General features: G+C 53.5%; 2 protein-coding genes across 2 annotated transcripts in view; one reads left to right on the plus strand and one right to left on the minus strand.

The window, feature by feature from the left end:
- Positions 1–4,678, plus strand: part of TMEM259 (transmembrane protein 259) — a 53,848-nt gene extending 49,170 nt beyond the window's left edge. Inside the window, exons 9-11 of the mRNA XM_036756783.1 lie at positions 94–226; positions 552–651; positions 1,783–4,678. Of these exons, the coding sequence (XP_036612678.1) occupies positions 94–226; positions 552–651; positions 1,783–2,574 (1,025 nt within the window). The 3' untranslated portion in view covers positions 2,575–4,678. The remainder of the gene's footprint in view (positions 1–93; positions 227–551; positions 652–1,782) is intronic.
- A 795-nt stretch (positions 4,679–5,473) lies between these two features.
- On the minus strand, positions 5,474–18,860 carry GRIN3B (glutamate ionotropic receptor NMDA type subunit 3B). Its single transcript, XM_036734561.1, has 10 exons — positions 18,363–18,860; positions 13,805–14,376; positions 12,165–13,239; positions 11,552–11,697; positions 11,323–11,438; positions 10,114–10,265; positions 6,968–7,132; positions 6,424–6,515; positions 5,772–6,140; positions 5,474–5,702 (listed from the first exon to the last, which is right to left on the minus strand). Exons 1-10 carry the CDS (start codon positions 18,858–18,860, stop codon positions 5,474–5,476), a joined length of 3,414 nt encoding a protein of 1,137 aa, XP_036590456.1.
- Positions 18,861–22,787: the final 3,927 nt, after the last annotated feature.

Below are 22,787 nucleotides of genomic sequence, written 5' to 3' on the forward strand. Positions count from 1 at the left end.
TCGAGGGGGTGCCGACCAAACGGTCCATTTGGGATGTCCTCAGGGAGCCCAGAACACTCTCTAGACCCACTTGTTCCTACTTGTTCCTGCCAGGTATGGAAGCCATCATGTCTGAATTCTTCAACGACACCACAACAGCATTCTACATCATCCTCATCGTGTGGCTGGCTGACCAGTACGATGCCATCTGCTGCCACACCAACACCAGTAAGAGGCACTGGCTGAGGTAGGTGCCCTGCACGGGCTTGGCTGCCCCAGGACAGTGCCCCATACTGGCCACAGGACCAGGCGCACCTCTGTGAGGAGAAGCCCTCATCCTGAAGGCTGAGGAAGAGGTCTCACAGACCTTACCTTTGCTGTGCCCTGCTCCTCGCAGGACGTGATGGACAGAATGCTGGACCCCGAGCCAAGCATCCTGGGCGCTACTTAATGATAGCTGGGGATGTGGAACTCTGTTCTTCTAACTTCGCTGACCCTGTTTGTTGAGACTGGGAGCAACCACCAGTAAGGAGCCACAGGCAGGCCCTCACTTGTCCTTTCTCCGGTTTCAGGTTCTTCTACTTGTACCACTTTGCCTTCTATGCCTATCACTACCGATTCAATGGCCAGTACAGCAGTTTGGCCCTGGTCACTTCTTGGCTCTTCATCCAGGTAAGTTGGTGAGGACTAGGCAAGCCCCCCAGTAGCCCCAGCCCCTCTCCTCACTCTGTGCTTAGGCCTCTGAAAGGCAGTCTGTGATTATAGAAAAGGATACTGAATTCAGAGTCAAGGACCTGGATTCAGATCCCAGCTGCGCTTTTTACTGGCTCTGTGACCTTAGACAAGTCATTTTAGGTTATCTCACTTGGCCTTAGTTTCCCCTTTTACAAATGAGGGGACCGGACTCATTATCAGTAATGGTCATTAAGGTTTCTTCCAGCTCTCAAACCTAAGATGTTGGATATTTTAGACTCATAAGAGATTGGGCCAGATCACATTTGGAGAATATGCAAATACAGGGTATAGAGAATGGATGGGGCGGGAGGGCCAGCTGAGGCAGTGTACTACATACTGGAGGTGCTGCTTTTTTAGGGTGCTCACCCCCACTCTTAGACCCAAGGCCATCTCTTTAGGAAGAGTTGAATGATCCTCTAGAAAGGGGAAAGGAAGGGGCCAGAAAACTCACCTGTACTGGAAGGGAGAGAGACCTGAATCTCATGGCAAAGCAGTTGTTGTGGGGCATTGGGACCTGAAGGAATCCCACTGGGTTTGGCATTAGGAGCCCAGAAGAGTCTGATTGTGGCCCTGGGACTTGCTTTGTGACTGGGGGCAACTCCCTGGCCTTCTCTGAGCCCTTGTGGTGGTGCCACACTGCACAGAGCGCCGGGACTGGGGCTAGCAAGACCTGAGCTCAGATCTCTGCCCCAAACACTGACTAGCTGTGGGACCACCACCTTCCTCAGTTTTCTCATCTGTAAAATGGGCATTCTAATGCCTCCTTTCTCCCAGTGTTGTTGTGCTATAATAATTACAAAGCCCTTCACAGTGCCAGGCTGGTCATCTTCCCTTTGAAGACTTCCACTGAAGGGGAATTGACTGCTTTTGAGGGCAGCCCCAGTAAGCCTGTGTTGGGCTTGCTCATCATGGCAGTGTTTGTTCTGTGCTCATTGTGTACTCGAGGGGAGACTTGTGGGCCAGAATTCTCAGTCTTCATTTCCTTTTCTCCCAGTGCATTGACAGCCCCACATGATGTCATTTTGGGGGGTAAGTCTGATTTTCCTGCTCTCCTCTGTTTCTTTACAGCATTCCATGATCTACTTTTTCCATCACTTTGAGTTGCCAGCCATCCTCCAGCAGATCCGCATCCAGGAGATGTTGTTGCAGAACCAGCAGATTGGCCAGGGCACCCAAACAGCCCTACAGGACAATCTCAACAATAATACTGCAGCCTCAGCTATGGCCCCTGCGAACTCCAGGCCCTCTCTACAGGATGGGAGCAACAGCCAGCCAGCCCCTGGGGAGGGGCCCAGCCCCACCTCTGCCTCTGTAGGGGGCGAACTGAACTGGATGGCTGAGACAGCCACTATCTTCACGGACCCTTCGTTTCTCTCTGATCTGAGCGCTTCCCTCCTAGAGCAGAGAGCAGGACATGGAGCCCTGGCCAATGGAAGTCCCCCCAGTGTCCCAGCTGCTACCACCTCTCCTGGCCTAGTTGCCCAGATCCGAGTTAGTGAGAGCTCTGGGGCCACCACTAGCTCCATCACCATTGAAGTGACATCAGCAACACTGGTCACCCCCCAGGCAGAAGGTACAACCCCTGAGCCTCCTGCCTCCCCTCCAGCCCACACCACTGGCACCCCTGAGGCAGCTGCTCCCCTCGCTGATCAGCCTAGGGTCAGTTCACTCTCACTTGGTGGCCAGGACATTGTCAGTGTCTCCGAGAGCAATGTCTCCAAGGTCCTTGTCCAAGGCCCCACCTCAGACAAGAGTATGAGCCCAGATCTTCAGGCCACACAGGAGAGCCATGCCTGCTCCAAAGACAATGGTGCCCCCCCAGACATGCTTTCAGAAGCAGAGTTTAGGAGCCCCTCGTGAGCACTTTTGCTGATCTTTGATAGGGCAGAGGGAATCTCTCTGTTCCTATCAGACACTGGCTCTTTTTCTCCCCCATCCAGATTCAGATGAATTTTTAAAATTATTTTTAAACCCACTGAGTGAAGGCAGCTTCGGAGAAAGCAGCCTTTCAGAAACACGGGCCTTACTCACCAGGGACGGTTGGTCCCAGCTCTTGTGTCCCTGGGCTCCATGGGCAGACGTGTGACTGATTTCAGCAGTCTCCAGAGCAGCTGGTCTCTTTGCCCAACTCCCGGCCTAAATCTGGGGGCTTCCTGCATTGCTCTCCTTGGGTTTCTTTTTCCCCTCCAAAGTACTACTCCTTTCCTTGTCTGGGAGATGTGCTCCTGCCTCCCTCTGTGGATGCCAGGCCTTGTTGGAGCCCAAGATAGAACCTTCCCATCTCCTTGCTTTGTGCAGACACATCCTAATTTCTGGTGATTTCAACTCTTCTCTCCTCCCAGGGCATGAGGACTTTTTCACAACCCTTTTTTTCCCTTTGACTAGAGGAAACCTGGAAGGAGACTGCTCCACTCAGCCTCTGTTTGGGAATTGTTTGAATGGGGTTTTGTCCACCACCAAATACTCAGTGTGTTCTCAGTCCTACAAAGCAGCAAGAGCTAGGGCTGTGGTGTGGAATTTGGAGAAGTACCAAGGATGGGGAGGAGGCAGAAGGGAGCTGCTCTGGTAGAGCCCAAAGCCAAAGCCTGTGTGAGCCAGGGTCCCATGGGCACATTCACTGGCCTAGTGCAGAGCAGTCAGTGTCAGGAAGGAAGGACCTGGGGGAGAGAGATGGAGTAGCACCTCTCCATGGCGAGGAGCACTTTTGGCAGCCCCTCTTACACTCCTCACACTCCAGATTGGCCACCTTCTAAAGCCCCAGATGGAGAGAATCAACCCCTGAGCATGCAGTGATGGTGTTGGTTGAGAGTAGGTTTGGCTTGGGGTGCAATGCACATAGTGGGCAGACGGATGGAGCAAATGGCCCACAGCTGGTGAAGTCCAGCCCTCAGCTGGCACAGACAGGCAGGGCCACTGGAGAGAGGAGGAATGAGGCCTTGAGCATGAACGCTCACTGGCTTCTCTTCCCTCTCCATCCCTCCACAGGGGTTTCTGCTTGGTGCTTGGAGCTCAGTGCCTTCTCTTGGGCCTGGAGTGTGGCTTACTCTCCCCACCTGCTTCTAGCCAGAGCCTGATTTTCCCATCAGCTTTTGAGGAGGTGGTCTGGGAGAGTCTGTGGAAGTAGTGGTAGATCTAGTGTGAGCCTAGGATTCTGCCTAGTGGAAAGCAGCGTGGTATCCACAGGCCATTTCTTAGCCCCCTTGATCGGCTGGGGAGTACCTGCCCTGCTCACTGACTCAGGTGCTCCATATAGGGTGTTGCTTCCTGGCAGCTGGAAGTGGACGGTTATAAGTGTGCCCATTCTACCCTGAGAGGAGTCCCTAGAACTGCCTGAGGAAAGAGAGTGTGTGTGCGCGTGTGTGCGTGCACACACCTACATACGTGTGCAGCACTCTGGAATAAGGGAAGGGGAGAAGGCCATCCCCACATGTGTGGCACTGAGCACCATGTGAAGCCACTGAGTGACATCCATAAAGAGTCTTATTCATTCGAGGCAGGATTTGACTTTAGGTATCCCCATGTTTCCTATTCCCCACCCTGTACCTGGTTACAGAGCTGCACCTCGCAAAATGTTCTATTTATAGGGGAAACGTATGAGTGGGTATCATGGCCCTGGGAACTATGAGAATTTGGTGGGAAAGCTGATGGTCCCCTGGCTCAGGAAATGAATTTGAAGAGTTTCTGGGCCCCAGCCCCCAGCAGTCAAAAGGAATGAAAGATTATGGGGAACAGGAGGACAATCCCTTGCCCAAACCCCTCCTTTTGCTACCGTGAGCAGACTTGGAAATCTGACTTGGTCTGTCTGGGCCATTGGGTGAGAGCTTTGGATGGTGAGCCTGGAGGCTGAGTAAATCAACCAAATTACTTGGTGAGGAATGAAGAATAAAAAATTCATTCCATTCTATTTAATTGTAATGTACAAAAATTGTGTTTGTATATATAATAAATAGTCTATCTAACAGTTGCTCTCTCTGTACTGACTCTTCTCCCTCCCCACTTCTTTCATTGAAGCCAGGAGAACAGCACTTTCCCCAGGAAGAGTTAAAAGGGCCCGGGGTTCTTCAGTACTTGGGATAGAGTCATGATGTCATTGCCATGGGTATTCCCCCCACATTTCATCCCCCAGCTCTCTTCTGTCTGTCCAGTAGATGAGAGGCCTTCCTCAGGGAAGCACTGGAGCTGGCAGGCTGTGACTTGTCACTGGTGCCCTCTTTCTGGTTAAGCATGTTTTGGGTTACTCCCTCCACATTTACTCATCATTGGCAGTTTGTTGCAGCCTGCATCTGGCCTGATTCTGCTTCAGGCCCATAGGAAAGTGAAAGATAAACATCTGTATTTTCTCTCCAGGCTCCTATTTATGGTGTCTAAAATATTTTTTAAATGATTAAGTTCTTTGCCAGCTGTAATTGAAGGATTATGGAATGTAGAGGCCCTAGGATGAGAGAAACTGCTGGGGCCATTCGGGCAGAGGAGCTGACCTTTGCAGTCTCAAGCTGACACCATGGTAGAATTGGGGGAGAGGCTGGGATCCATGCTTCCTAATTAATGTGAAGCTCACAGGCATGCAGGGGGATGATGCTTCAAAAAGCCAGTACCCTTAGCCTGTGCTGGGTCCTCTCGGGATTACCTGCATGCGGTTTCTGCCATAGCCAAAGGCCTGTAAGACTTTGTGGCTGCTCCACCAACCTTGGCCAAAGTTAGGCTCAGACTTTCCCTGGCCCTTGTCCTGGCCAGCTGACACGAAAGGTTGGGTCCATCCTTACTTAAAAGTGGTCTCCATTTTGTGGAGGGGCCTGAGGGCAGCAGCAGGTGAAGGATGAGCCAGGATATAGTGTCCTGAAAGGGTGACAGGAAATGGGCCAGGAATGCCCAGAGCAGAGCAAAACAGGAGCTCCGATGCCGCCGCCACCTCTGTCCACTGGGCAGAGCGAAGTTCCCACTTGCTGCCTCCCAACATGCTCCAGGCAGGGAGGCTGCTTTTCCAGGTCCTGGCCCCAGAGAGTCAGCGCCAGGTAACAGGAAGGCCATGGGAGTGGTAGGCAGTCAGGCACGGTTACCTCTCTTCGCTGCTCTGCTGGGGAGGCGGCAGGAGCCGGCTGCGGGGGGCCAAGTCCCTCCCAAGCAAGAGCACCAGCTCACTCTTTCTGAGCAGGGCAGCCCGTAGCTGATCTCGCATGCCCTCGATTCTCTGCTCCAGGGCCTTCAGCTCACTCTGGGTGGTAGGAGTAGTGTCACCCGCAGCTGCCAGAGGAGGGGGCTGTGGCAGTCCTTCTGGCTGCACTGCCAGTTGCTGCTGAGGCAGGCGCCCGTTGGTGAGCTGAAGGTCAGGCCCCTTGACCTCCGGCTCCTGAAATCGGACCCTGCGCTCACCCTTCACAGTTGTCCTAAGACTGCTCCTACTGCTCTGCTCACACTGGGGATCGCAGCTGGAACAAGAGGAATCATTATCACTACCCCCAAAAAACGTCTGTTTTGCCCCTCCCCTGGTCATGCCTGTGTCGTGGAATATAGCCCATTGCCTAGAGTTTCCTCCTCTGAATCCTCACCCAGCCTTTAAAATCTCTTAACTCAAATGTTAACCCCAGAAGCCTTTCCTGATGCCCTCCTTCTCCCTCAGACTAGGGACTCCCTGAGGTCAGGCATGAAGTACCCGCATCTGATTGGCAACTCCCCTGGTAGGGAGGAAGTCCAGGCCTCCCAACAACGAACCTTGGCTTGGTCTCTGGTTCCGGCTCCGGCTCCGGCTCTGGCTTCTGATTCTTCTGCTGGTCTAAGCCAGTATTTAAAGCCCGATGGATTTTCTACCAGCCCATGCAAGAAACAGGGATGGGGACAGTGAGCCAGCATTCCTACCCTTTCCCTGCTACTCCTGGGGTTTCTGAGGTTAGAACATTTCCCTCGACCCTGGTGTTTGGGTCACCAGAATTAGAGCAAAAGGATCCATTTGTTTTCTCTGGGTCTTTTAGGGGAGACAGTGTGATAGAGCAGCCTTAGAATCAGGCCACCCCAGTTCCTGTTGGACATTTTTCTCTATTGTAAAGTGGATATGATAATACGTGGAACTCCTTCTCCACAGGTTTGTTGGGTAGAAAGCCTACAGAAGTGGGAAGGGACCTATAATGGTTACTATTTGTAGCCCTGACTTAATCCTCCCTCTCCTGAGCCTTGAATTCTGGCCATGCTGTTGGGACTCCTGTATTCCATTTGGAGTCCATGCAGGGCTCTCCACACCCAAGAAGCCAGGGCCACTCACCTGGCTTGTGTGCAGCCAGTACTGGAGCCTGGTGTGCTTGCGGATCCGAGGTAGGACCAGGCGGTAGAAGATGTGTTCACCCAGAGAGGTGAGGAGGGCGCATCCAAGGCCCAAGCAGAGTAGTACGAAGAGCCCCGAGAAGTGGTAGATGCCCATCTGCAGAGTCTGAGGGAGAGGTGTGTCATGCATGTGTGTGTGTGCACGCACACGTGCTCACATAAAACCTGACAACTTTGGGGATACTTTGCCTAGCACATGCACATGTGTGTAGATGTGTACATGTGTATACACGCCAATCTGCACATAGTTCTTTTCCACCTCTAACTCTTTGGTGGAAGGAGGGACAGAGTAGGAACTAATGTATTGTGTATTAAATTATTCAAGATCCAAAAAGATCTATGTAGAACTAAAGACCAAATCTAGTAAGACTGGTAGGGAAGGAAGGGACAGCATTTTTGAAGCACCTGCTCTTTATCATACACTGCAAACATCTCATCTTGTCCTCACAACAACCCTAGCAAGTACATGCCATTACCATCCCTACTTTCCAGCTGGGGAAACTATAAAAGGCCTACAGGTTAAGTGACATGCCCAGGGTCACACGGCTAGTATCTGAGGCTGGATTTGAACTCGGGTCTCCCTGACTCCAGGCCCAGCACACTATCCACTATACTGTGCCATGGGGCAAACATGTAAAGTCCGACACTTAGTTTCAAAAAACAATTTACAGAGAGAGGGAAATATGACTAGATAACAGTTCATGTGAAAAATATCTAGAGATCTTAGTGAAATGCAAGCTCTCTTAGTCCTCAGTGTGATATGCTAGCCCCCCAAAAAAACAAAACCCTAACGTGGTCTTAAAGCTGTGTGTCCATTAAAGCACTGTGTCCATAACATTGTGGGGAGAGCTAGGGGTCTCAGTGCGCAGAGCGCCGGGCCTGGAGTCAGGAAGACTCGTCTTCCTCAGTTCAAATCTGGCCTCAGACATCTGGGCCAGTCACTTAACCCTGTTTGCCTCAGTTTCCTCATCTGTAAAATGAGCTGGAGAAGGGAATGGAAAACCACTCCGGTATCTCTGCCAGATGGGGCCAGTCAGACATGACTGAAGAATGAACAGCAACAATAAACCAGAATGTGGTGGTGGGGCATGGCGGGAGAGGTCAGTTCTTCTGTACTCTGTCCTAAACCCATCTGGGTTATTGAGTTCAGATCCAGGTACCACATACTCGGAAAGAGAAAATGTTAAAAGGTGCCCAGGATGGTGACGGAACAGGACACAGTCCCCCTGTTTTTAAACCACCCGTAGAGCGCCGTGCTAGGCACTGATGGAGAGACTGCAGACCATGCGTGGCAGACTGGGTTTGCCTTTCTTCAAGTCCCCAGCTCGCCATGGCACCTGACGCATAATGGGCTCTTAATAAATGCGTGCTGACTCGGGGAGAGGAGGAGTCCTCGGGATCCGGCACCTGTGAAACACTCGAAGGGCTCACGTGGGAGAGAGGATTGGAATCAAGTAAATGGGCAGATTTCACCTAATCCAACATGAGAGCATCCCCAAACAGACTGCCTGGATGGATGATGAATTCCCTGTCACTCCAGGGCTTCCATACTGGGAATTCCAACTCAGGTACAGGTTGGTCCGGATGCTCTGAGATCCCTCCCTGTGATTGAGGCTGCTCGGTTCCCCTATGCTATGGTTTCCCCATGTCCCCCTGCCTCCCCAGGGAGGACAGAATTTGGGGTGACTCTTTCCCCATCCCAGTCCTCCATGTTCTCATCGATAGAATGGGGGTGGGCTGAGACTTGCTCGATGAGGGGGCTTTGAGCTGTGCCATTCTACGAAACCTCTCTGGGCTCCTCCATAAAATGGGGGCAGTAATTTTCCAGTGACTTCACAGCAACTACAGAAAGTGCTTCAAGACACCAAGGAAATGGATGGCTATTGAGTAAGGAAGGGCTTCAGAACCCGATCTGGGCCAACCTGGACCAGAATGCCCTCTCTGACTTCCCTGGCGGAGTCCCCAGCCTCTGCTTTCAAGGAGGAGGAACCTGAGAACCTCCTGGGACACCCCACCCCAACTTCAGGGGCAGCTCTAACCACTAGCAAGTTCAAGCCTACGTCTGCCTCTGCCTCTTTACCCTCTTGCCCTTTCCCTTGTCCTCCTGTCCTGGAGCCAGACAGACATCGAACCCTTCCTCCATACCTTTAAATACCCAAAGACACCCCCCCCCCATCAGTCAACAAGTATTTATTAAGCGCTTACATATGCCAGACGTTGAAAGGCAAAATGATGATGACTGTCCGTATCTCCCTTCCCCTCAACCAAGGATTTCTTTCTTGGAGCACCTTTAGCTGACCCATTGAGGCCTTTCACTACCCTGGCTGCCCTCTTAGGATATTCTCCAGCTTTTTAAAATTTTTTAGACAAGCATTTATTAAGCACCTACCATATGCTGGGTGGGGCAGCTAGGCGATGCAGTGAATAGAGCACTTATTAGCCATGTGACCCTGGGCAAGTCACTTAACTATCTGCCTCAGTTCCTCTTCTGTAAAATGGAGACGCACTAAAGAAAGAAACAGTAAACCACTCCAGTGTTTTTGCCAAGAAAACCCCATGGACAAAAATCCACGGGGTCACATAGGGTCAGACCAACTGAATGACAGAACCACAGCTGTGCTAGGCACTTGACACATATTTCATTGAGCTCTCACAACAACCCTGAGAGGTAGCCTCATTTCACAGACTGGAAACTGAGTCTGAGACAGGTTGTGTACCTCGCTTAAGGTTACACAGCCAGTAAGCGGCTGAGGCTGCATTTGAACTCGGCTCTCCCTGACCACAGGCCCAGCATTCTATTCACTCCACCCAACAGAATATAAGCTCCTTGAGGATGGGTCTGCTTCATTTTTGTCTTGGTCACCCCAGTGGCTGGGAACAGTGCTTTGTGTAAAACTGTTGGCTTTGGTTTTGAACCAACCTTTGTTAGGTGCACTCTAACCCTGGACAAGGGCTCATTCTTCCTGTATTTTCAGCTGAAGCTGATGATAGAAATGTTATAGAATGGAGAAGAGGAGGAGGAGTGGGGGGAGGTGGAAGAGGAGGGGGAGGAGATTGGGGCTCACCTGCCGGGGAGTTTTCACTCACCTCCGTGACGGCAATGACCCTCTTGCCACAGGGCACCATTTTGTACCATTTGTCGTGCAACAGATCGATGAACCCCGATGATTTGTAACGACTGATGAACTCGGACAGGTTGGAGGTGAGCGGCGAGTTCCGAGGCAGGCCGATCCCATAGCCTGCAGACAGGACCCAGGACTCTTCCTCACCTCATTAAGGCAGGGAATTTAAATTCCTGGGCCATGTTTACTTCCCAGGTCCTCCCGGTGCTCGAGACTTAAGGGGAGAGGGGATAGCTGGAAGCCCCAAGGAGAAGAAGGAGGCTGCAAACGGCTTAAGCCTCTCACTGGACCACAGTACAAAGGTCCTGCCTCACCTCCCTGTCTCTCTATCCCTCTTCCAATCTCTCCTATACAAGTGGCCAGAATCATCTCTGGGTTTACAAACTGCCTCTGGCTCCCACTGCCCACTAGACAAAGTCCAAACTCTTCAGCCTGGTGTTTGAAGCTCTGTCTCCAAAGGTCCTCCATCCTTCCCTCAAGATGCTCTCCAAACACATTCTTCCCCTAAAGTGGATCATGTATGGTTCCCTAAATGTGCTCTTTCAGATTTCTGCCTCTATAACTTGCTCAGTGTTCTTATCTGAAATGTTCTCCTCATCCCCCTTCAGCCTAGCCACATCTTCACTCTCTTTCAAAGACAGGCCCAAGTCCCATCTTCTCTAGGAAGCCCCCTAACTGCCTCGGCCCACAGGAATCTCTCTCTGCTGAGTTCCTATAGCCTTGAATGTCTCTACAAGCTCTGATAAACTGTGTCCTATGTTCCCAGCTCCAACCCGGCTCTAACACTGTTCTAAGGGCCCTCCTAGCACTGACATTCTGTGTTCTAAGGGCTGTCCCAGCTCCAACATCCTGTGTTCTAAGGTCTCTCCTAGCCCTGACCTGTTATGTGCTAAGGGCCTTCCCAGCCCTGACTTTCTGTGCTCTAAGGCTCTTCCCGGCTCTAACACTCTGATTTTCATAATTGGGGTTGGGGAATTGAACAATGGGGCACAATAACTCTCTCATCAGCCCCCTCATGCCCCAGCCCCCACTGCCATCAGTTACCGCCACTGCCACCTGCCAGAGTCAGGGTCTGAGCCACCCATCCCAAGGTGCTGCCTTAGCCAACGTCCTCTGCCAGGGTTCCCAGCTGTGTCCCTGCCCTTTTCCTGAGGGAGAAAAGAAGGGCACTCACCTTCAATGGCAAATGGCTTCCCCACAGTCAGCAGTTTGCAGTCAGCATCAATGGAGACCTCGTAGTCCAGCAGAGACTTGTCCATGATAAAGGCATTGAGCTTTGGAGGGTCTGTCCTGGGCCAGGAGGAGATGCCCAGTCATGGGCAGGGACCTCAGCTCAGCCTAGCCCAGCCCAGGTCTCTGGGCCGGCCCACCCCCGCCCCACCCCACCCCCACCCCGCCCTCACGTGAGCATGGTGACCCCATCAGGCGTGGTGGGCACGTTATGCCTTCGCATGTACTCAGCCATCTCCGGGAAGCTTTTCTTAATGTAGGCCTCTGCACTGCTCTCCCACACGGTGCCAAAGCGAAAGCCTTGGGATGGGTGGTGGAGCTGGGGAGGGTTGGGAGGGGGACCAAGAGTAAGGCGCCTGATGGGGCTTCTCCTAAAAGCCCTGTCCCTTCTTCTGGGGACCCGGCAGGGACCCTTCCACAGACACCACAGCCGAAGTGAGCCCCAGGAGGACCACAGCACTTCGGAGGGCCCTGGCAACCTGAGATGCTGTTTTCCGCTGTTCTGTGAGCACAACTAGACCTGGGGTGTGGTCCTACAACTGGGGTGCGGCCATATCTGGGATGCAGCCACATCCAGGGGCCAAATATACCTCCGAATGACAGTCACAGGCTAGAGTGGAAGGAGGAGACAACACTCCATCTGGGTCAGAGGCATCTCCTACGTGTCCCCCAAAGCTGGGGAAGGCTGCTTGAGGACATCCCAAAGCCTCATTTATGCCAGAGCAGCAATGCTCCATCCCCTCCCTCCACCCCACCCCTCCTTCTTCCCACCCTGCCCTGAGTCACCTTGGGGTCATGGATTCCTGACAGCTCCTCAAAGGTCTTCTCTCCCACCATGACAGCGGCCAAGTTGGCCGTGTAGCTCGAGAGGACAAGGAGGCCAAAGATGGCCCAGAGATTCATGAGGAAGCGTCCCGTGGGACACTTGGGCGTCTTGCTGGAGACTGTGCGTCCAAAGAGGATGGCGTAGCAGAGGTTGAGGGCAGAGGAGTAGGAGAAGACCTTGAGACGATTCCGCCCATGGGGCGTCATGCCGTAGGGGCTGCGCCACTCATAAAGGGTGAGAAAGAGCGCAGTGAGGTGCAAGGCCACGAAGACACCCACCCACATGGTCCAGTGCAAGGGCCACATGAAGGCCCCAATGGGGGAGGCTGTGTCCCGAGTCCGGACCAGGATGCCCAGGCTGGTGGAGAAGAAGGGGCTGGTGAAGTCAATGACCTGGCTGCGCGCTGAGTTGATGCTGAAGCTGGTGACGGCCATGTGGGCAGTGCCTGCAAGGAGGTCTCCCACCAGGCCAGTCCAGCGCCCATCACGCCAGGCACCGTACTTGCCATCCCCCACGATGTACAGCTCAAAGGTGAAGGGTAAGTCCTCTGCCAGCCGCTCGAGCAGGTCAATGCAGTACCCGTAGCAGCATTTGCGCAGGTCATGGGGCACTGAGCTGTTGCCTGGCTCATCTAGTGCTGCAAAAAGCTCGCCCAGTACAGCCGAGTCATTGGTGCCTGGGTCCAGGCACAGCTGGCCAGCAGGGCAGTGCCCGTCTTCATCCACCTCCCGGGTGAATACAAAGGGGTGTTCCACCAGGGTGACAACCCGCAGCTTCTGCTGCCCAACTTCATTCTCCAACAGAGGAGACTGGGGGGGCATCCGTCCTCCAAGTCCCCCCGCCCCTGGCCACATCCCACCCGCTGCTGGTTCTAGCCTCCCATCTTGCCAGTGGCCCACAGTAACCCAGGCTGGGGCACCTCGGGGGTCCCGCAAGAGGCTCCACACCTGGAAGTGGCGCTGGATGTGCACCTGGGAAGTGTCCGTCACCCACATGTGGCCTGTCCGACCGTGGAAGGAAGCATTGGCCAGGAACCTGTGGGGGGAGTGGGAAAAGGAATGGTTATGACTTGGGGCTTCCAGTGTGGACTGAGAATAGGGCCAAGACTCCTGGTCCTGTCTCTGCCCTCACGAAGGGCCACCATTCCTCGTGGGTCCTACAAAGCAGGATGCTGTGGTAGAAAGAGCATGGGATCACCTAGATTTAGGAGACCTGAGCATCCATCTCAGCTTTAGACACGTGCTAGCTTTAGAAGGGTGCTAACCCCTCGGGTTTAGTGAGAGGACGACAGACCCCAGAGGGGAAGGGACCACCCTCAGAGGCCATTAGTTCAACCCCTTCACATTACAGATGAGGAAAGTGAAGCCCAGGGAAGTGACTTTTGGCTCCAGGTGGGGTCTGACCCTAAGACCTGTTTACACAATGCTTCTCTTTACAGAAGAAAACTCTGAAACTCTGAGAGGTGTGAAGTGATTTCCCCAAACATCACTCAGCCAGTAAATGTCAAAGACGAGATTTGAATCCAGGTCCATGACACAATGTGCCCCCTCTCTATGACCCTGGGTTCTGAGAAGGCATTTGGGGAGCAAGGGTCACTCACCCAGCCAGACGCTGGCCCCAGGACTCAGATCTTGCCAGTCGGGGGCTGTTACAGCTGACTGCTGAGGGTGAGAGGGCCTGGTAAGGGTGGGCATGGGCAGCCCTGCCCAGAGCCTGCACCACCAGCCCTGTGGCATCCTGGGTGAGATCCTCCAGGGGAGGCTGGCTCTCTCCACCAAAGGCCAGTACTCCTGGGGGCAGGCCCTGAGTGGGCAGTTCTGTGGCCTCCAGTGGGGTGCCCAGGAGCCAGCGGGGCCCAGGGGGGGCAGCAGCCAGCACCTGGAGGGCACGGTTGGCATCACAGCCAAATAAGACAGCAGCTGTGACAGGGGGAGGCTCCCCAGCTAGAGCCTCCAGACGCGTCAGGGTTCCAGGCAGCCGGCTCAGTTCCAGGGTTATCCGTGGGGCCAGCCCCGTGCGCTGGGTCCAGAAGTCCAAGAAGCTGCCGGGATCACGGATTCGACACAGGACCAGGGCGATGTCCCTCCAGGCATGGGCCCGAAGCACAGAGAGAAGCACATCCACCAGCGTCTCCATGGGACTGGCCCAGTCCAGCTGCAGGTGGAAGGGATTCTGGGGGATAGGGAAGGGAGGAGAGAATGTCCGTGAGCTTGGGAGACACAGAACCTGACTTCCAGTCCCAGCTCTGCCACTGACTTGATGGGAGAAGGAGAGGAAGGCTCTCCCCAGGGTTGCTCCCCAGTGTGACAGGGTGGAACATCCTTCCCTCCTAGATTGTCTCTAAAGCTTCTCTTTCCGGTTCTGTCATTCTCTGTTGACAAAATAGCAGCTGGCATCTAACCCAACCTGTCCCTGAACAGGAATCTTTTCTACAACATAGCTGACCATCAGACATACAGCCTCTGCTTTGAGACCTCCACTGACAGGGAGCTCACTACCAATATTCTAATTGCACATTCTAGTTTCCAAAATTGTTGAGAAGTTTTTCCCAACATCTGAACAAAACCTGTCTCTCTGCCACCTTCCACTCATGGATCTCTGTCCTCCCCAGCCCCCATGCCTGGAGGCACTGGCTGGGGATCCTCCCCTTCCCAATACAGTCTGGGGAGGGGGAAGGGGTTGAGATACACCCACAGGGAAGTACGTCGCCAAATTGAATGTGATGGGAGCAGAGGCTGACAGAGACCAAATGGTCCAAGATGCTAGAGAAGGGAGGGATCACCTCCAATGGGCAGGGTCAGAGTGGACCCCATGGAGGACGTCATGCTGAGCCAGGCCTTGAAGGAAAGGGAGGATGTTAATAGGCAGAGAAGAGGGGTATGTGGGTATGACTCCTCCAAATGCCCAGACCCAAGAGAAGGCAAGATAAGAATGACAGACTTGAGGAGGGCCAGTAAGGCTGAAACCTAGGAAGCAGAAGGGAAGACAGAAGAAAGATGAAATGAAGCTGGGCTATTGGGGTGGGGGGGGCATTGAATGTAAGTATTTGTATTTTAGGAGCTAAAAATCAGGGGCCACTGAGCAGAGGAACAACGTGGTCAGATTTGGGGAGATTATTTTGGAATTTGTGTGGAGGAGTTATGGTCACTGTCTTCAGTCTTGGAGAAGGAAGAGACTGGAAATCTGGAGACCAAAGGGGGGAGGGGGCCTGTGGCAATAATCCAGGGAGGAGGTTTAAAAAAACAAAAAGCCTGAGATAGGACTTGAGGGGGGTGTCCAGGGAAGTAGAGGGAAGAGACTGGATCCAAGAGAGTGTGAAGGGGGAGGGGGCAGTATGAAAGGGAATAGTCAAAGGGGACCCCGGCTTCAGCCTGGGGGCTGAGAAAACAGTGGGAGTCTAACCTTGGTCAACCATTCTGGTTAAACCCTTATCGCTGCTTACCTGGACTACTATGGCAGCCTCCCCCTCCATGCACTTGGAGGCTTGGTATTCCTGAAGGGCAAGTCTGACCACATGACTCCCCTGCTCCAGAAAGAAGTTCCAGTGGCCCCACTCTGGTGCTTACAGCCCTCTAGAATCTGGTGGCACCGGCCTACCTTCTTCCATACTGATTTCCTATTTCTCCCCATTTTATACTCTGCTTTGTTCTTGAGTCATTTTTCAGTCGTGTCTGACTCTTTGTGACCCCATTTGGGGTTTTCTTGGCAAAGATACTGGAGTGGTTTGCCATTTCCTTCTCCAGCCCATTTTTCATATGAGGAAACTGAGGCAATCAGGGTGGAATGACTTCCCCAGGGTCACCTCCCTAGTAAGTGTCTGAGGCTGGATTTGAACTCAGGAAGATGAGTTCACTATAGCGCCCCCTAGTTGCCCTTCTATAGTCTGCCTTCCAGCCAAATTGGTATAATTGCTATCCCCAATGCACAATATTCCTTTTCTCATCTATTTGCAGGAGCTGTCCCCAATTGGGCTCCCTGCCTCCAGCTGTGCTCACACAGTCCCTAAAGTAATTTCCCATAAGTATGGGTCACTCTCCCTCTCAAGAGACTCCAGAGGCTCTCTATATGAACGCCTTTCTTGACCTTTCAGAGTATTTCTCAATCTATCTTTCAGGTCTTCCTTTCTCCACATCCAGCCATCCTAGCCTTCCCTCTCTTCCCAGCATTGAGCATTCCGTCTCTCTTCCAGGGTCTGGTCCTCTCTCCTCACCTCCACCTCATAGAATCCCTCTCTCCTTTCAAGACTCAGCTGCAACACCATCTCCAGGAAGCCTTTCCTGATTGCCCCCAAATACCTTGTATTTATTTGGTATTTATATTCTACAGGTTGTGTCCTCCCCACCTCCACCTTCTCCCCCGCCCCGCCCCCGACCCCAAGTAAGTGCCTCAAGGGCAAAGCCCAGATCCTCAGCTCCTAGCACATGAGGTGTTTGGTGAATACCCCCTCATTTATCATGGAACATTGTTGAATCACTAAGACCCGACCTTAGGGTGCCATTTGGAGCTCTGTCTGGCAGAGGGCGACAGAGAACAGGACTCTGAGACCCCAATGAGGAATCCAGGAGTTGAGAAGGCAGGCTTCAAGGACAGAATATTAGGGTGTCCCCCAGTGGACTCCCAGCCCCTGAGCCTTGCTTCCTGGGGGCCTAGGTAGATCCTGCAGCCATCCCCCTCCTTACCACCCATCACCAGTCACCCTGAGAGCCGGGCTTTTCCCTGCCCAGAGCTCCCAGGTTCCCCAAGGCCCTGGCACCCCATCCCACTGCCGAGCCTGATCCACCTGAAGTCTCCCCCACCTCTCCCTTTCCCCTCCCAGCCAGCACCCTCTTGGGGACCCGCAGCACTGCTTCCTCCTTCCCTAGGTCTCAGTCACCCCTCCCCTCCCCCCACCTCAGGGGAGCCCTCCAGTAAATTTCTCTCAAGCCAAGGTTGAGGGATATCCTTGAGATCTTCCTTCTCTCTGTCCCTACCTTCTCCCCTTGCCTCAGGGCACCCCCCTAAAGTCCGGGACTCCCAGGTGCCCCTCTCCCTCTCCTATCTCACTTCTCTCATCTTTCCCCTGGCAGTCCCACCCTTAAGGAGGGAGGGACCCGGGGGAAGCCTGTGACGACACTGGGGGCTCCGAAGCTGGAGCTGGAAGTGAAAGGGGGGTGGGGACCTCCAAGGAGGAAAGTCTGAGCCTCCAGGGTGGGGCAGGCCTGAAAATGGATCGGGGGAAAACAGATTAAGGAGCAAAGCAAATCCTGAGACCACCCCAGAGGTTGTGAAGAGGGTTGGGGGGGGGGGATTCCAGAGATGAAGAAGGGCTTGAGGAACCAGTGAATGGGAGTTGCTGGATCCGAAAGGAAGAAGGTACGCACCAGGGGTACCCAAGAGAATCAGAGATGTAGACCTTGGGAGGACCAAGGTGGAGAAGACGGTGGTGGTCTGGGACTTCGGGACTGTGGGAACCAGAGAGGCAAGACGGGAGATCCAGGGGGCACAGATTGGGGGACGAGGAGCTTAGAGTGTTGAGAAGAGGATGATATGCTGGGAATTCCACATTGACAGTGGTGAGGGACAAGGGGGAGGATAATCCCCAGGGTGGGGACAGGGGAGTGAGCGGGTGCTAGATGCAATTTGGGGAAAGAAGACTCCCGGAGACAAGACTGACGGGCTGGGTGTCCTGGAAAGGAGGTGCAGTCCAAGAGATCTCCCTGAGGACTACGATGGGAGACAATCCGGGGGCTCCCCGAGTCAAGGCTGGGAGACTTGGGAGTCCCGGGAAGAAGGGCCTGCCTGAGGACCGGAATAGGCGCCAATGGGGTGCAGTCTGGGGGCTCCCCGAGTCAAGGCTGGGAGACTGGAAGTCCCCGGAATGTGGTGCAGTCCGGGAGGTCTCCTTGAGAACGGGGATGGGGGGTCAATGGGGTGCAGCCTGGGGGTTTCCTTGAGGCAAGACTGGGATGCTAGAAGTCTCGGTGAGGTGGTGCAATGTTGGAGGGCTCTTGGGGGCAGATATGAGGAACGGTGGGGTGCAGTCCAGGGGAGCCCTCTCCACAGGGAGGTAGGGGTATGGGAGTCTGGGAGTCCGTGCGGGGGTGGGGGGAGCTGGGAGCCAGTCTACGGGCTCCGTAGGGAGAAGATGAGGTTCAGTGGTTGGGGGGTGGGGGCCGTACCGGCGTGGCAGGCGGCAGGCGCGCGTCCAACTGTAGCAGGCTCAGCACGGGGGTCTCCAGACTGGCGGCCAGGAAGTGAAGCTGCAGCAGCTCGGGCCGGGACTCGGGGAAGGCCAACAGTGCAGCTAGCCCGGGCCGGGCCAGTAGGCGGCACAGCCAGGCGGCCAGCGAGGCAGGGTCCCGGGAGGGGGGCGCGGGGGCCTCCAGCTCCAGCTCCGGCTCCGGCTCCGGCCCCAGCCCCAGCCCCAGTCCCAGCTCCGGCCCCAGCTCAGGCCCCCATGCGCCCTCCGAGATAGCCCGGGCTAGGGCGCGCCGCAAGCGGCGCTGCAGGGCCGCCGCCCGGGGCAGGAGGGCGCCCAGGCGCAGCGGCCCCCCGAGCTGCGCACCCCGGGGACAGGGCTGCGGGTGGCCCAGCCCCGGCCCCGGCCCTGGCCCCGGTCCCAGCCCCAGCCCCAGCCCCAGCCACAGGCAGAGGCGCAGCGCTGCCACAAACTCCATGGGAAACTTCGGGGCTACAAGAGAGCGCCCCGGGAGAGATGGAAGGAAAGCACCCGGAGGGCGGGAGGTGTGAGGGGCGGGGCCAGAGCCGGCATCCAGACCCACGTGCTCCCCAATCCCGCCCCCCAGGACCGGCCAGATCACCCCCAATCATTGCCTCCCAGCCAGGTCCCAGACACACGTTCCAGGTCTGCGCTCCCCAAGCAAAATCCCAAGATCTCAGTGCGGAGTCCAGGAGGGGCTCCGAGGGCGGGGGCGGCGGAGTTGGAGCCAGACCTGGGCTTCTGACCATCTCCATCCCCATCCCCTCTCCAACACCCCCAACAAGTGGCCATCCGGCCTCTTCTCCACCGCCAGCGAAGGCGGATCACTCCGTCCTCCGGCTGGCTGCTCTGATCTGCAGGAAGCTTCTCCTTAAAACCAGCCGGTCTGCCTACCTGTTTACCGCCACCCATTTCTGCCCTCTGGGGCCAAGCGGAACAAGTCTAATTCAGGCAATATTGATTAAACTCCCACCGTGTGGCTACGTGGGCAAAAAGAACAAAAGACTTTTCCCAATCCGCCACCCTCACCATCTAAAGAGCTCAGGTTGAGGGCAGTGGGGAATGCTCCATTGGGGAATGGCACCTCGAGGAGGAAGGCTTGCCCCAGGGCACTCCCGGCTCCCCTTCTCCCCCACCCCCCATTTTCTCCCAGTAGTCCCACCTGTGAGGTGACAGGGACCCAGGAGGGTTCCAAAGGTGGAGCTGGAAGTGGGGGTCTCAGAGAATTCAGAAATACCCCTCCCCAGGAGGTGGTTCGTGAAGTGCTCACCCTTGACAGCTCTTCAGGCTGTTTGGATTCAGGTCCAGTCAAGAATATTCATGGAGCATCAACCATGTGCCAGCCACAGTGCCTAAGGGAATGCCAAGACAACCCAGCCTCAAAAAGGGCATCCTATTTGGGAGGACCCAATTGTAAACGGACTATAACTAGGATTTCAATGGTGCATGGATGGGGAACCTGCAGCATCGAGGCCACATGTGGCCCTCTAGGTCCTCAAGGGTAGCCTTTTTTTTTTTTGCTTTTTTGGCAGGGCAATTGGGGTTAAGTGACTTGCCCAAGGTCACACAGCTAGTAAATGTGTCAAGTGTCTGACGCCAAATTTGACTCAGGTCCTCCTGACTCCAGGACCGGTGCTCTACTCACTGTACCACCTAGCTGCCTTTTTAACTCAATCCAAACTTCACAGAACAAATCCCCTTAATAAAAGGATTTGTTCTGTAAAATTTGGACTCAGTCGAAAGACTGCCCCCGAGGACCTAGAAGGCCACGTGTGGCCTCAGGGCCACAGGTTCCCTAACCCTGGTAGAGAACTTCCAGGTGAGGAAATTCCCTCTACCAATGCAGTGGGCATCTTCTCTTCAATGTATATATGGTGTAAGGAAGCTGCCTGGAGCGTTGGCGAGGTGAAGTAATTACCCAGGCTCGCACAGCCAGTTTGTGTGAGAGCTAGATCTTGAAGCCAGGTTCACAATTTATAGATAGGCAAATGCTAGACAAAACAACAGTATGTAGTTAAATAAATATAAGATAATTTGAGGAAACAAGACAGTACTAACAATTCAAGGGATTAGGGAAGACTTATGGTAGAAAGTGGCATCTGACTTGAGGACTGAACAAAGCTAAGGATTCTACTTGGCAAAGAAGAGGGAGTGCATTCCAGGCCTAGGGCACGGTTCAGGCAAATGCATTGAGGTGGGAGGTGGAATGTTGAGTTCTAGGTTCTGAGAACAGCTCCAGCCCCTTTCTTCCAATGGAGAGCTCCCTTATGACCGAGTAGGGGCAGGCTAAGCTTCATTCCCCTCCTGACTGTGCTCTCCAGATTTCACCCTGTGCCCACATCTTTCTCTCCTCTGCCATCTAGATTTTCAGCTCCCTTTTGTGTACTACCTTCTCCTTCCTTCCCAGAGAAGATTGAGAATCCGTGAGCTCACCTCCTCTCTTCCTCTGTGTTCAGCAGCATCAGCTTTTCTTTCCTCCTGCCCTCACATCACACATGCACAAAAGGACTGTTCACTGAGAGTAATCTCTCTTCTTGCACTCTTGATCCCATTTGCCCAACCCCTCTAGGATCTTCCTCCAGCCCTTGTTTCCTCTCTTTCTCATGCATTTTTTTAAAAATTTTTATTTTTTTAAAAATTCTGAACTTACCAAAAGTGTTTCTACCTACAAAGCAGGATGGGGAAAGACGGTCGATAGATTGTGCATAGACCAGTCAATGTCTATTGCTTGCTTTTCTTAAGTATATAACAAATTCAATATGTAACTTCTGTGTATTTTTTTAAAACGTTTCAACAACCCTCTTTTTTGGGGCAAATCTATTACTAGCCTCCCTCCCATCTCATCCCCTCAAATTAAAAAAAAAAAAAGGAAATGCAAAACCCTATTAACAATAAGTTGTCAAGTAAAACAAATTCTCGCATTGGCCATATCTAAAAAATGTTGTCTCATGCTGCCCCTTGAGTCGATCACACGTCTATCACAGGGTGGGTAGCATGCTTGTACACCATCATCGTTTATATAGCATTTTAAGGTTTGCAAAGTGCCTAACAAATATCTCATATTATCCTCACAACAATCCTGGAAGGTAAGTGCCTTTCTTATCCCCATTTTCCAGAGGAGGAAAGTGAGGCAAACAGAAGTTAAGTGACTTGCCCAGGATCACACAGCTAGTAATTGTCTGGGGCTGGATGTGAACTCAGATCTTCCTGACTCCAACAGTAGGTTCTTAGTAAATGTTCATTGATAGGTCATGTGGCATTTTCTTTATTTTTTTTATTTAATATTTTTAGTTTTCCACATTAATTTTCACAAGGGTTTGAATTACAAATTTTCTCCCCATTTCTACCCTCCCCCCCACTCCAAATGGCATATATTCTGATTGCCCCATTCCCCAGTCAGACCTCCCTTCTGTCACCATCTGTTGGCACTGTCAACACATCCACCAGCACATCCATCCTTGGGACTTTCCCTTCCGGACTGCTGGCTCCTGGTCCATGATGTGACTTCAGTTATGGGAAACTTGGCAGGACAAGGAAGCAGTCATGCCGCAGCCTCCAGTGTGGGAGTAAAATATTAGGGCACCACTAGGACTCAAAAAAGTCCTGCCAAGAGGGACAAATCTAATGTCCATCAGTCTTAGTGTCCAGACTGTGCCCTCCATCAGGCTCAGAAATCACTCAGCCCTTGACTACAACTGATAATGAACGGCTGGGGGTGGAGTCCTGGGCAGGGGTGACTGTGGGAGGAGGAGAAGGCCCTCAGCTGAGTGGCGAACAACCTAATACTCATCAGATGACAGTGATCAGCTTCGGTGACCCAAGAGGGGAAGGGATGCTGCTGATACTTTCTGCAGATACTGATGCCTGCCATTGTAGTACTTTATCACAAGCAAGTGCTCCCTTGTTCTCCCAGCCGACTAACAAGCCATCTGTCAGCCCCCATCCAACTAACAGCTGGCAGGGCTGGGCAAAGGGAGCCAGGCTGCGTGGGGCTCAGGCCCTAAGGAATCATGATCTGTTAGAGCCATGAGGAACTTTGGAAAGGAGAACGTTAGAGCTTAGAGACACAGACCAGAGGATGTCAGAGCTGGGAAGGACCTGAGAACCCAGAAGGTCAGGGCTGTGAGGGCCCTCAGGACCCAGGATGTCAGGGCTGGGAGGGTCCTTAGAACACAGAGTGTCAGAGCTGGGAGGGCCCTTAGAACACTGGACGTCAGAGCTGGGAAGGACCTAAGAACCCAGAATCAGGGTTGTGAGGGCCCTTAGAACCCAGGATGTCAGAGATGGGAAGGACTTTAGAACAGAGAATGTCAGAGCTGGGGGCGGGGGCAGTATTTTTATATATTATACCCATTTTATTTTATTTTATTTTATTTTACTATGA

This window comes from Trichosurus vulpecula, chromosome 1, assembly GCF_011100635.1.
Source record: "Trichosurus vulpecula isolate mTriVul1 chromosome 1, mTriVul1.pri, whole genome shotgun sequence".
NCBI lineage: Eukaryota > Metazoa > Chordata > Mammalia > Diprotodontia > Phalangeridae > Trichosurus > Trichosurus vulpecula.